The 14,522-nt window shown below is 40.9% G+C and overlaps 2 protein-coding genes across 5 annotated transcripts in view; one reads left to right on the top strand and one right to left on the bottom strand.

The window, feature by feature from the left end:
• Positions 1-383, bottom strand: part of IFT57 (intraflagellar transport 57) — a 63,832-nt gene extending 63,449 nt beyond the window's left edge. Inside the window, exon 1 of the mRNA XM_024735408.1 lies at positions 71-383. Within this exon, the coding sequence (XP_024591176.1) occupies positions 71-276 (206 nt within the window). The 5' untranslated portion in view covers positions 277-383. The remainder of the gene's footprint in view (positions 1-70) is intronic.
• Positions 384-641: 258 nt separating this feature from the next.
• The window catches only part of HHLA2 (HHLA2 member of B7 family), a 149,817-nt gene continuing 135,936 nt past the window's right edge, over positions 642-14,522 (top strand). For 3 of the 4 annotated variants that reach the window (XR_003001870.1, XM_024735407.1, XM_024735405.1), the window contains exon 1: positions 642-776. The gene's annotated coding sequence lies outside the window, so the exon portion shown is untranslated. Of the gene's footprint in view, positions 777-1,242; positions 1,359-14,522 lie in introns of those variants that run through there. The other variant, XM_024735406.1, reaches the window with a different exon arrangement.

Here is a 14,522-nt window from a genome sequence, read left to right as displayed (position 1 = left end):
GAAGGCCGGAGGAAGGCATCTCCCCAGAGCCCAGCCCGTATCCAGGCGCTCGGGGGACAAGGGCACCCACCTGGACGGGGGCTTCAGGTTGTTTTTCCGGAGGAGATCCTCCTCATAGCGGAGCAACTTCAGCTTCTCCACCAGGTCCTCCATCACCACGAACATGTGGTAGGCCGCGCCGGGGCCCCGTTCCACGACCACCTCCCCTGCCCCTTCGCCGCGGGACCGAGAAACCCCATCCTCCAAACCCGACGGCGTGACCACTGCCGCTGCCATCGCGGAACAGACAGAAAGAGTCCAGCGTCAGCTCCGGCCCACAGACCTCCGCGGCCTGCGCTGGCTCAGCCAGGACCTCCGCGGCCGGTTACCAGGCGACCGCCGGGCAACCCATCACCAGGGAAACTAGACTCCGCCTCCTTCCCACCTAGTCTCTTCTAAATTCCCTCCAACCAGGGAGGGCTCCCTGGATGACGTCACGTGTGGCCCCCGCCCCTTCCCCGCCTCTAGGGAGACGGTGGCTGTGAGACAGCCCCGCCCCGTGGGGGCGTGGCGTTCTCCTACTCACGTTAGGCCACGCTTCCTCCCGCTGAAATTTAAACACCGAGGAGGGTCTGCGGGCGTTTCCGCTGTGCTCTCTTGGTGGTCCTTAGCAGTCTTTAGGGGGCTTGGGCCGTTGGTTGCCAAGGGCCCCTGAGTCGGAGTGTGAGTCAGCTGGTAGCAGTTAAAAAGAGTAAAGGAAGACGTGCTGCAGTACTGAAGGCTACGCTAACCTGCTGGTATCTTTTTTACTTTCCTTTTCAAAACTGAAAGTTTTTCACAGTTGTAAAGATAGTCGATATCATAGGTTTCCCCTTACCTGAGGAGCTTTCCGACGAGAGTTTTCATCAATCTTTCTCTCATTCGGGAATGCTGTGTTTAACAATATATTGTAAGGTTTGAAGTATTATAATTCTCCGCTGTTACTCCAGGGCTGGGAAAAGTTGTTGGTTGGGAGGGGGTGGGGAAGAAGAAAGGCTGAGGATAAGCAGAAAGGAGGCATGAGGAACGATTTGTTCTACCTCAGAAATAAGAACTCTAAACTCACATCCTGCTGCTTAATCTGTTGCAAGCCCATTACACATAGTGTAAAGTTTGGGGGTTCCTTGTTAAAAGTCAACAAAATAAAGGAGAGATAATCTTGAAAGGAATTTCCCCGCGCTATAACTCTTAAGTGTGGCTAAAGACAGAGTGTTAACTACTGTACTGCGCAGCTGTTGACCTGGAAAATACAAGAAAGGGCATAATTGACCACAGCTTTACAGTTGTCAAAAAGAGTTTGTGTGTCAAGCAGATTTCCTACCAGCTACGTAAAAAATGAGGTAAGTGGTGGATGCTGGAGGTTTCCTGGGAGAAGAAAATGTATGGCAAGAGGTTGAATGTATGTTTGTATTTATGTGATTTTTGGTCTCTGATCTCCTGTATCTGCTACTAGAGAACATAGAAGCGGCCCATTTTTTGACAGAACTGAAGTTTAAAATTTATTTGTAGTATCTTTTTGTTAGAAAAATGGGCAGAAGAACACTTCTCATTTTAATATCAGTCTAGACCTAACTTGCTTTTGATACCAATAAAGGATCAAAGTGAAAAACCAGAAAGGCAAATACCTTTTTCTATTTACCAAAGAAAAGGAATATGTAAAATGACTGATTTAGGTAGAAAATAACCCAAAGGGGAAGACCACTGAAAATTTTTTTAGATAAATGACATCGTTTGCCTACTGCAGGTCATTAACAGCTGCTTTTAATAAAAACGAGTGGGAAATTTGGATTTGATTCTGCACCACTGCTGAATTGTTGTTTTTCTTTGATCCGTAGAACAGTGTTTCTCCCCCATACATACCAACAGCAACCACCATACCTGTGGGTAAAGGGTACTGTGGTATGTCTGTATAACTTTCAGAGAACAAGAGAGATGCATAGCTTTTTAGGACTGGAAAAAAAAAAAGTATAAGCTCAGTTATATGCTTTGAGGTCCTTGATTAATCCACAAGTAACCTGTGGCTTTTTAGATGACTCTCAGAACAATGTCAGGCTTTACAGGCAAATTGATTATAACCAAGGAGATGTTCACTTGAAATCAGGCTGCCTACATAAGATATTCTGACATTTTCAGAAAGTTATATATAACACTCAGAATGAAATAGTCAAACATTGTTTTTTGGCTGATGAGAAATCCTCCAACAACATATGTATTTTGATTGGGGGGAGAAAAAACCTTTCCCAGAACCTACCCATTTCCTTCCCAGGTACAATACTGATGCAGCCTGGCTTGAAACCAGTATGAATAATTATTTTCCCCTTTAACTGTGTGAAGAAGAAAAGATGAAATTAAAATATAAACTGTCCCCCAGTAACTGGCACAGAAAAAAAGGAAAGAAACAAAGGAAAAACCAACTGTTCAACACTGCATATTTTCTCACAGAAAGAAAAGATGGGAAAGAACACTGAAATGTCATTTTATTTTTATAAGACCTAGGGATTATTTTTGCTGAAGTTTTGTTTACCCATAACAGTTTAACACTTCAAGAGGTCTTTTGCCTGATGGAGGTAGTTTCCTTCACTTGTGTGAGAGTACACACTCAAATCCTCTTCCAGCTTCCTCAGCCACCCAGGAGTTTGGGGTACAGTTGTGTTAGTATTTTGGCAGGACTTGCTCACTGGTTGACTAAGGAGTTAAATAAGAGCTTGAAGAGATTGGAATGTTGAGGCATGTGTATACTTTCAAGAATCTTAAAGATTTATCCCTGGCTCTATGTGTTGACCACAATTGATAGCTGGGCTTCTAACTCTTTTATCTCTTGCAAACTATCTGTGAAATGATAGGAGGTAGTTTTTAAGGTCCTTAAGATATTTCTGTGAATGGGTTAATCTCTGAAAACTAAAGAGCATCCCAATCAAAAGTGATTTAAGCTAAATAGGTTTTCCTGGGAGATGCTGAGCAAGGCTAGGGGTGAAAAGGAGGCAGGTTCAAAGATGGAGGAAGGCTTTCCAGCTGTATCTCCTAATATAAGAAGTCATCCAGGAAGACTGGGCAGACTTAAAGAACAAAGCTGCTTTGTGTTATAAATGGTCTAGTACCACCCATTTGGGATGTTAAAAACTTAGAAAACCACTAACTGAATAAAATTTCCTTAACCTGATAGAAAGTATTGGTCACAAATCTAGAAAGAAAAAAATGTTTAAATGTGAAGCATTAGAGGCAAAGCCTTTTAAAGTCAAGAACAAAGTGAAGACATCCACTCTTCAAAACTATGCTAGAGATCAGAGCCAGTACAATGAGACAAAAAATTAGTAAGTATTGCAGAAGAAAAAACTGTTGCAGGTAATATGATTAAGTGAAAAATCCAAGAGAATCTACAGACAAGCTATTAAGACAGTTCAGCAAGTTAGCCATATATAAGATCCAAACTAAAGAAAAATTATGTAAAAACCAAAAACCTCAAAAACAAACCATATATAGCACCCAGGAATAAGTCTGTCATTATGATTACAGAGAAATTGTTAAAGTCATGGAAAATCCAAATAGGGATACAATATTCATCAATGAGAAAAGTCCGTTATCTTTACCTAATCCATAAACAATTTCAAGTATAATTCCAAGAGGGCCTACACTGAAATTCATGTACGAGTAAATTTAAAGAAGCAAGAGAAAGGAATCATATCAGGTAGTAAGTTCCCTAATAAAAGTATAACTTAAAATAATAGCATCACAGGAATAAATAGAAAATAGCCTGGAAACAGGTGAGAGTTTACATGGAAACTCAGTATATGACAAAGTTGGTGTTACCAACTAGTGGAGAAAGATGAACTGTTCAATAAATGCTGTTGATGCTATGGGTTATCCATATGGAAACAAAATTACATCTCTGAATTCCAGCACATAAATTCCATATGGATTGAAGACATAAATGTGAAATACTTGTAGGATGGTTAGAAGGAAACAAAATAGAGTATCTTTAATCTCAGTGTAAGGAAGGATTTCTTGAAGGAAATAAAGAACAAATTTTAAAGAAAAGAGAAGCTCATCAAAATTTAAGAAATTAAATACAAATGAGGACTCCATAAACCATGAAGAAAGGAGATACTTGTGACCTATTTAATGTAATGGATTAGTTTCCAGGATACACAAAGATGATAGATCACTGTAAGGCCTCTGTGCCGTGTTGGAGGGTTTTAGATGCATTCTTCTAGGTCGGGATTTCTTGGCCTTAGCACTATTGACATTTTAGGCTAGATAATTCTTTGTTGTTGGGGGCTATGCTGTGCACTGTAGGATTTTAACAGCATCCCTGGCCTCTACCCACTAGATGCCAGTAGCATCCACCCATACTTGTAACAGCCAAAAATGTCTCTAGACATTGCCAGCTGGCCCCTGGGTGACAATATCCCCTCTGGTTGAGAACCACTGCTCTAGAGACATGGGTTGAAGTAGCTAATGCCTATGTAAAAACCAGGAATGTAAAGGTAAATGAGTGACTGAGCGATGCGTGTATGTGGTATGGGGAGGGACTGTGGTGACCTAGAAAACTCATGAACCATCTCAAGGAGGGGACATTTTTGTCATGCAGGAATTCAGCTCAATCTTGTGATGTTTTATGATTCTGCTAGGATCTGAGCTTGGATTTGTATGTCACTGTGAGATCCTAATGACTTTGAGGGTGACCTTTCTAACCCAGAAAATACTATTTCAGGGGCTACTTTAGTTAAATGTATTTAATTTATTAATGCATTGAAGTTCAAAATGAGAAACCTTATTCTTTTATTTTGATGTTCAAATCTTATTCAATTTGTAAATATAGTAAATTTGTTACAGTCGAGTTTAATGAGGGGATTTACAACTTAAATTCCTATAGAGGTTTTAAACTGTTCATAAGCTTATTATATTGTTTTAATATTATCTGACAAACTATTCCAGATACTATAAAATCTCCTGACTCTAAAAGTAAAAAGTGAGAGAGGAGGGAAATAAGTTCTATGAAATATTCCATTACTGGTTGTAAAGGTAGATTTTAATGTAAAACCAAAAGTCTAAATCAGTTACTCAACTGTGTATTATAAATGGGAATCACAAGTCAGTCTGTTTCTCTAACAGGCAAAACTTTCAAACGTTAGATACTTAAGTATCTATAGGCACACATTATTCTTTAACATAATTATACTACTGTAGGTTTGACTTTCATCATTAGTTACCCACTTAAGAACTAATCATTATCCCAACCTTAACCTGTGAAATTTCACATCCAATGTTCCAAGAGATTCCTGGGCCAGAGGTCCAGGAGGTTATTGCCCAAAACACCAGTAGGACACACTCAGTCCTAACTTGCTGTAATAAACTCCCTAACTTAGAAAGGGAAGTGAGTGGTTTTGTAACCCATTACCCTGGATTTACTTGGTCTTTTAGTTCTCCTCTACTAAATGGAAGTCTTCTAACACCTCCAAGATTATAGTTAACTGTTTCAGCTAACTTTGGCTCTCAAGGTAGATAAATGCCATCAAGTTGCATTGTATTATATGTATATCAAGGCTTTTCTTTGCTCCATGGTCTCATTTTCTTGGAGGAGAAACAAAGTGCATGGGTGAACTGAGTTCCATTTAATGCCTCTGTGTAGGTGATGGGGATGGTTATTGAAGGATTTCAAGTAGAGGCACGTGTGTTGTGGGAGGGGAAGTGGAAGATGATTAAATTTGCATCTTAGAGTGTTCTGACAATATTGTAGAGAAGGGACTATGGAAAGATGAACATTGATTCAGAAGGCAATTCAAATAGTCAGGTGAGAGGTGCTCCTGAACTGGGATGAGAAACAATTAGAATGGTGAGAAAATGATAGATATTCGGAAGGAGATTCAACAGAACATAGTAATGGGCACCATGATATGTTCTCTGGGACATGATTGGCACCATAAGATGCCCCACTGTGGGGCAAAATGGCTGGTCTTTATACCCTTGTCTCCCTGGGTCATTGGCTGTGGGCTGTCCCAGACACCTCTGGGTGAGGTGGCCTCTATTGTCAAGGGTAATTTTCTGGAAAAGGATGCAGCTGTGAACACTGAGCCCCCAATATTCATAGCAACTGGGGAATACATATATCAGCCTGGTGAAAAGGGATCTGGGCAGGCACTGGCAACTTTTACTACAACAGTTGACATTAAAATGCAACACTTCTGAATTTCTTATGTGGTTCTGAAGTAGTGAAGACGGTCTTAAGCTTTTGTTTTTAAAGGGTCTGCTAAAGATTGATCAGCTGTAGTATATACTGTCAGATGGCAAAATAGGTAACTCTGCAAATATTGAAACATTCTAGTTTCTTGATAAAGAGTTCTATTCCATCATATACGTTAGTAACACTTAATTTGACACATATTGGGTACTAACAAGAAAGATTGATCTGATTTTTCAGAGTTTTAAAGGTTAAATAGAAATAGGTTTATTCTTTAAGGTCTAGATTGAGAAGATTCAGTTTATTTATGGGACAGCATTTTTTCCCTCAAGGAAAAATTAAATTCAAGATGGAGAGTAAATAATAAATGTCATAAAATCTTTCTTAATGGGGGTCCCTAGAACCTAATAAAAGCAAAATCTGCTAGATGCCACACTTTGCATTGCAATACACAGTACACCAGGCTCTCTGATGGCCTGTTTTTCAAATGGTTATTGGCACCTTGTCTTGAGGTTTTGGAACCCTTGCTCAAACCATTACATGGTAATCAAACATTAAATCCAAACACCTTATTTTTATTCCTAGCTATTTAGTGGAGATGATTTCCTACTCCATACCTACATATTTTGCTTCATGAATAGAACAGGTAATCCATTCTGCCTTTGCATCTAGTGAGATTTTGACGAGAGAATTTTTTTCTTTCTTTCTGGAGGTGTGAAGGAGAAAGCCCAGACTAATAGGTCCAGAGATCAGTATTTTGCTTTTGATAGCCACAGAGTATTTTCTAAATTTTTTTTCGCAGCAAATATTTGAGTACATACAATGCATTAGGCACTATGCTTGGGCATGGTGATACAAAGACTTGTGAGCCTCCTCTCTGTGCTCAAATAGCTCATACTCTAGCACGGCATACATGTGTAAATTGGCAAGTGCAACCTAGGATATAGAAGAGTAGAGTGTATTCTTTTCTCGTACCCCTCCACAAGACAGTTGGTTGTGCCTCCTCTGTACCCCCATGGCCTGTGATACTTTCTGGAGTCCCATTTTTCTCCTATGCTCTGAAGGGTTGCGAAGCTTTAGGGGAAATTGGTAGGAGAATTCATATGATTGAGGTAGATCTCTTGCTTGGAGAGCCAAACTTCAGAATAAAGGTGATGGGTCCTCTCCTTTGTGTCTAGTATGGGGGACAATGCCCTTTAGCCTTTTGCTTAAGGGGCAGGGGTGTATGAGCTGACTCTCTTTACCTAGGAACTTTAGCAAGGGGTCTGCCATTTAGAGTCAGGTATTTCCAGAATCTGGAGAAGAACATGCACCTATGTCCCATTCACTAAGAATTCGAATTGGAAAGTGTTTAAGTGCATTCCAAAGAACTCACCCCAATGTAGTCCTGAATCAAGAGCATAAACTAAAAATGCTTTTGACTTTCTAACAACTTATTTTCAGTATGTCTTTGTGCTTGATCTGCACACCCAATATACATTTCGAAAACTTGTAGCTACCGAGTTCAGAGGAATACTCATAAACTCTGTATAAAGCTTTTCTTCCTTCTCTGCAGTACCCCAAGGTAGAGTATGGATTGGTCACAGTAACCTTCTGGGAAAGAGTTATGGTACATAGACTGTGTGATTGTCTAAGCCCTCAGGAGGGAGGGGAGACCTTCCCCACAGCTCCCACATAGAGCAGGAGTTGCTGGTTTCCCAGAGAGCTGTGAAAAAAATGGCTAGCCATCTACCAGCCCATTCTTACCCTATTAATGTGAAAGATTTATACTTGGTCCATTTTCAGACTTCAAACTTTGAACAGACTTCTCTCCTTGCTTATTCTCATGCCTGTGAAGAAAAACTGTTTTTGTTTTTGTGGCTTTAAAATAAGATTTTCCCTCAGGTAGAACAACCCACTTCTAATTCTCTCAGTCTTCTTGACTATGATATATTCTTCTTCCAGATGAACTCTAAAATTTATTCAATGTGAAAATATGTACTCTTAGGATATTTTTTGTAATATTAAGTTTATCATCCAGGGATATAGCATATACTCTATTTGAATCTCTTATTGGGTTAAAAAAGGTCTCTGAAAATCTGTTATATTTTCAATTTTAAAACTGACAGGTAATTTTAAAACAAACTGTTGCTGTTATGTGACTTACTTATGCTAGTAGCTTAACACTGTTGAGTATGGAAACTCCATATTTTACTTTCTGAAGGCAAGGAAAGATTGTTATACTGCAGAAGGTTTGAATCTCCTCAGATTCTTGGAGGAAGAATAATACTTCTGAAATGGGAAGCCAGAGCTTTTATATGTAAAATTAGAAATGCCCCAGAGGATCTTGCTCTTTCGAAAGGAACATGAAGTCCTTTCACAAAATAAAAAGGAAAAAGGTCTTTATTCTTGCTTGAAATACAATGACAGCTTCCTTCTGTTTTCCCAGCAGACCTAGTCCTCTTTCACACTTTGTCTACATTGTTCCCAGAGTAATCTTTCTAAAATGCAAATATGGACACATCACTGTCCTGCCTGACATCCGTACATGATCCTGCATTTGGGACAATGTCCGCATTTTTTAGCCTGCTATAGAAGCCTCTAGGGGCATATCCTGGCTTTGTGGGGCTTGAAGCTTATGCAATTCGGGGGTGGGGATCCTTCCTAATATAAAGAAATAAAAAATTTTGAATTCAAAATGAGCCTCAGGGTCTTAGAAGGGGTAATACAAGGGGCAATGCTCCTTGAAACATAAATTTTACTAATTTCCTAGGGTATCTGCCTCTACTAAGGGAATTGTTTTATTATCTCAAATGAGTTGCAGTTACCAGGTTAATAAATCATGACTAAGGTAAAGTGTCCAATAAGCTAAAGTTGAAAACTTTTTCCTCTGCCCTTCTAGATTCTTTGGCTGAGGCTCTGTGAATTAGACTGAAAAGACAGATTAACGAGAGAAGAATAAACAGTTTATTAACGTGCAGTGAGCTCCCATGCAGGAGAGAAACTCAGTGATGAGTAACTCATACGGGTGGTTAGAACTTGGGCTTATGTAGCATTTTAACAAAGAACAGTAAATGTGTAGAGAAGAGACAAGACAAAGGAAAAGGGTTTTAAGCTTCCAAGGTAAATATATGGGGGAACCAATGGAAGATAAGGGTTGTATTGGTAAAGCATGTTATGTAGATTCCTCTTAGCGCTGTCTCTGGGCTGGTAAGAGTCTCCAGTGATTTACGAATCTAAGTTTGTTTCAGGCAAATGTGGGGGAGGGCAGAGCACATTTTTTTTTTTTTTTTGGCGTCTGCTATTTCTCAACTGTCTTCAGCTCAAAATAATCCTTATGCTGAAGTGGCATATTTTTGTGTGTCATATTCTGATCCCCTACAGACTTGAGATCTGACTAGAACTCAAGACCCAGTGGCTGCATATGGCCAGGATGGTTCTTCCTAAAATGAGACATATTTTGAGCCTTTTTAGAGTCACCACAATAAGGAAAATATTAAGCCCATAGTTTTCATACTAGGTTTATTTCAAATAGGTTCCAGTTCAACCCTTAAATTACTAAATTAAAGTTAGTTAAATTACTTCCCTCTGATTTGAGATTGCAACTCTCTACATGGTAGTAACTAACTTCCTTCGCTAATCCTTAGCTACATGGTTGAAATGTCTATTTTAACAGTCTTCTTGTCTGACTGAGCCACCAATCTTAATGATGTTTTAACAATGGCTGATTGGATCCTATATCTCTTCTGCCTTTGTCTGGCTTTGTAGTCAACACCACCAAAGTCGTGCTCTGATTAACTCTTCCTCACACCAGATGATGGTTCTGGTTTCTTTTCAGTTGAGACTGAGATGGTGGAATGATGAGAACGGCTACACATACTTTCATTGTTTCCTACCCCATGTGACCATCCTCTCTTCACTCAGTAAATTTGGTTCCTCCCTTTTCTTTCCTCTAGAACCTCTTTTTAAAGATGGCAGTGATTTCTTATTCTTTAGGTGACTTTTCTCTAAAGCACTTGTGTTAGTTTGAGTCTTCCAAGAATCAGAGGCCAAAATGTGATTAGACATGCAATCTCATTTATTAAGCTATATACCTGGGATGGAAAATGGGAAGGGAGCTGGCAAAGGCTGGGTCAACAGTCAGATCTTGGCGCAAGAGAGACCCAATTGAAGAATAAAGGGAAGAAACTGTGTATGGAAGTGTTCACTCCTCACTGCCATGCAGTCCAAGGACCTCAGTCAAAGCTGGCAGTATCACCCTGTATATGGGCAGGGTGAATATTCCTAGGTTTCTTCCAGAAGCTGAAGAGACCTTCCACATGTATTGCTTCCTTCTTTGTGCAGGGAATTCAAGATACAGTGATTTGTCTTCTACTTTGGAGCATGTCCCAGCATACCTATGATCACTGGATTCTTAAAACTTCACTGAAGGGACTGGCACCTGAAAATTTGAACTCTCACCCTCTAGAGTGCATGCATTTTACCATGGCCTCCAGCCTACCAACCACCTGTTGTTCCTGCTCAATCAGTATTATATCATGGATATAATGGATAAGTGTGATGTTCTGTGGCATGTCCTGAAGGTCTAGATCTCTTTGGACTATGACAGAGGACAGGAGAGTTAACATAGCCCTGAGGGAAAATTTTAAATGAATATTGTCGTCCATCCATGCAAATGCAAACTTCCTGGTTCTCTTTCCTGACTGGGATTAATTAGAATACATTCACTAGACTAATGGCTGTGTATGTGTACCTGATGCCATATTAATTTGCTCTATCAAGCATACCATGCCTGGTACGATAGCTACAATCTAGGATACATCTTGGTTGACGTTGTGACAGTCTACAGTCATTCTCCAAGAACTATCTGGCTTTTTGGAAGGGCCAGATTATCAAATTAAATTGAGATATGATAGAACCCACCATTCCTGCATCCTTCCGATATTTATTTAATGCTGATACTCATCTTTGCCACACCCCTCCATGGGATATGATAATGCTTTTTTAAAATTATCTTGGGAGGCAGTTTCAGAGGTTTCCATATGACTGTCCCCACTATGACAGCTCTCACTCCAGAGGCCAGAGACAATGTGGAGATTATTCCACCCGCCAATTGTATCAACTTGAATCACACGTACAGGCACTCTATTGTCATGGTACATGCTTGCCATGGTGTAACAGAGTCCTTCCTCCTGGACCCCCAGCCCCTTCTTTAGTCAGAGGGTTACAGATGTGAACATCTGGTCTGGGAACTGAGTAAGCAATTGTGACTTTGTTGGTCAGCCACTTTCAGCATCCTGCTCCTCTGTTCTTTATTTGGTTGTAATATTAAGCAACACCCTTGTTAGCTGCCCATATGTTTTGCCTCTAGAGACACCATGCTCTGTTAACCATTTTTACAACTCCCTGCAGGTCAAGCAGCCTGGGCTGCCCTCTGGCCTTGCCAGTCATTATGATAATTACAGCCTCCTGGCTCCTGATAGACAGGTGCTGCCATCTGTCCTCTATTACTTAAAGCCCCTTCATCTCCATGGATGGTAACCAGCCTAGCTATGCAACTGCCTTTAGTATCAACATCCCTGGCTTGTAGAGGAAAGCCATCACAGAATTTCATAGTGGTACTGGTACCCCTCTAACCAGTGCATTCCTGATGGTGTTGGTAAATGGTGTGCTCTTCGTGCCCTCCTACGGAGCTCGATCTTCTGGTGGGTCTTTTGGCCTTACATATCCATACCACATGCCCTCTTTCCTCAGCTACTTAATTCCTTCACTTGCCTTCTGTTAGGGTAACCTCTTTGAGAATTAGCCAGGCTTTTAGGAACTACCCCAGCTGCTAGTTTACCTACTCTCTGGGGTCCTTGCTAGGGTGTTCAATCCTGGGGCTTGATAAAGTGTCTCTAAGTCCATGAATTCTGGCTTATTCAAATGTACATTCTGTCCCCATTGATCAAGCACTGCAAAATCCACTTCCAGCAATAATTTCCTGGCTCCTACTAGTGTATCCCAGGTCATTCATATAATTCTTTAGGTGTATAGTCTGTTTCCTTCCTTATAAGGCCCAGCCCATCTTCAGCTGGGTTAAGCTGAGATTTAACCCTGTTTATCGTCCTGGCAGCCAAGACATATAGTAGGGGTAGCCAGTGTGTATATCACCTACTGCCTTGTCAGGGTAAAATTTTTGCCGTGCTGGGCTTGTTCTTACTGGGGAGGGTTATGCTACCTCTGCAGTCCCAGAGGGTCTGGAAGGTTGCAGAATCAACATCCTCAGGACATCCACTCAGATGTCCCGATCCAGTTTCAGGGTTATGGGTTTTCCCCACCAGGGCCCTGACCTTCACACAACTGACCTGCCTTGGCTGAGAATTAAAATGTTTCTGGAGCTCTGGAACTTTAATAATCAAGTCTTCAGCCTGCTGCTTAACTGTGTCTACCCTCCTAGCAAGAGACAGGCCTCTTAGTAAGCTACCACCAAGGCTTTCTGGCTCTTCTATTTAGTTTCTGAGTGATGTTTACAGCCCTCATCTCTCATTATCCTTCTGTAAAGTGTCAATGCAACTTAGCAGTAACCAGCCAACCCCTCTATCTTTGTAAGCATTGTTCCCCCCAATTTTTTTCAAATGCCAGTATCATCCCTACCTGCCGCAGCATTCACCTCCACTGGAACATTTTCCAGAGAGCATTCACCAAGGCCATCACGAATGCACTGGTGAGAGGTCACTAGAATCTAGCAATTTAGCCACTATCTTTTGCCAGAAAGTGTTTGATCCACCTACTAAGGAGGATGGTGTCCTCTGTCTGCCTGGTGGTGGGTAAGCCAGTACCAAAGCCCCATCTTACTGTGTGTTTTTTCGGACCATTTCTGGTACTACTGGTGTTTGTCTGGGTCCTCTGAAATCAGACACCAAGACTGGGTTAAGTGTAAAAGAATTTTATTAGAGAAAATGCCTATATGAGAAAAAATGATGAGGGAGATGGAAAAGGCTGGAAGAGCAGTCAGACCGTGGGCAAGTCTGAATGTGAATGAGGAAGAGATGGAAGGACGGTTGAGTGGAAGCATGCCATTACAGTCTGAGGAATGCTCAGCAAGGCCGTCAAGGAAGTCCAGTCAAAATCGCCCATCCAAGGAGGCGCATGTCTCCTACAGAACTCAGTCATTGCCTGCAAGCAGCCCTTGGGTGTGTTGCCTCTGTCCAAACATGTAGCGGTTTTTCAGAGCACAGCTGTTGGAGCCTCTGGTCAATTCTGCTCATTCTCATGACCCCCACAGCTTAATCAGTGTTCTAGTTACCATTTTTGCATCACAACATACACCAAAATTTTGCAGCTCAAGACACCATTCTATTATATTTATAGTGTTAAAGAAAAAACAAAATGGAGGCCATAGTTTGAATATACCCCTAAATCAAACACTCATATCACATAACCAAAATAAGCTGTGCTGATTTCCCTGAAATGCTGACTCTGACCTTAAACAAAACTTAAGCTTTCTTCATGTCTGTGTGACCTTACAGCTTCCTAGCCAATAAGCTACAAATTAGTAAACTTATACAGTGCTATTACCCTAAAAGGAATGTAAGTTTCTAGTAACCAGTCACAATAGAAAACAAGCTACAGTTGACCCTTGAATAACATGGGTTTGAACTGTTTGGGTTCACTTATATGTGTATTTTTTCAATAGTAAATCCTATAGTACTACATGATCTGCAGTTGGTTGAATCCAAGGATGCTGAACTGTGCTGGAGGTTGGTGTTCCTAACCCTAGGGTGGTTCAAGGGTCAACTGAACTCTCATTCATTCGTTGTAAATTGAGGTGTAACTGCTGAGACCTGAGCTTCGTGTTACTTTTGGTTTTGAAGTCTCCCTGTTGCAAAAGGTTTGTCTCTTGCTCAATAAAATATTTATATCGAGTAATGCTCTCTGAATTTTCTTTTGAGAGTACATTGGTCCAGGAACTCAAACAGAGCATAACAAGCATGTCTTGTCTTTGCTCTGTAATGTTTGAGGCCTCACCTAGGAAGACTGGAAGGCTAGGGCAACTCCATGGCTGAGGACTGGGTTCCTCCGAAGGCAAATTCACTCATGGCAGGCACCTCGGCTGGGATGGTGTGACGATTAGGATGTCCAATAAGAGTTCCTACACATGGCCTCTCCGTGTGGCTTGGCTTTCTTACAACATGATGATCTCAGGGTAGTCAGAGTTAAGAGTTTTCTTTTCTCCCTCATCTGAATTAAATCCAGGTTGATGAAAACCAGGAATTATCCAAATAAACAAACTACAGGGAGCTATTTCAAGATTCTTCCTTTTTCTGAGGTGGTTGATAAACATTTCAACTGTAGTCTGATATTT

Source organism: Neophocaena asiaeorientalis, unplaced genomic scaffold (genome assembly GCF_003031525.2).
Source record: "Neophocaena asiaeorientalis asiaeorientalis breed wild unplaced genomic scaffold, Neophocaena_asiaeorientalis_V1.1 scaffold136, whole genome shotgun sequence".
NCBI classification, from domain to species: domain Eukaryota; kingdom Metazoa; phylum Chordata; class Mammalia; order Artiodactyla; family Phocoenidae; genus Neophocaena; species Neophocaena asiaeorientalis.
Note: the sequence above shows the minus strand (reverse complement) of the source record. Positions and strands in the feature narration are given on the sequence as shown.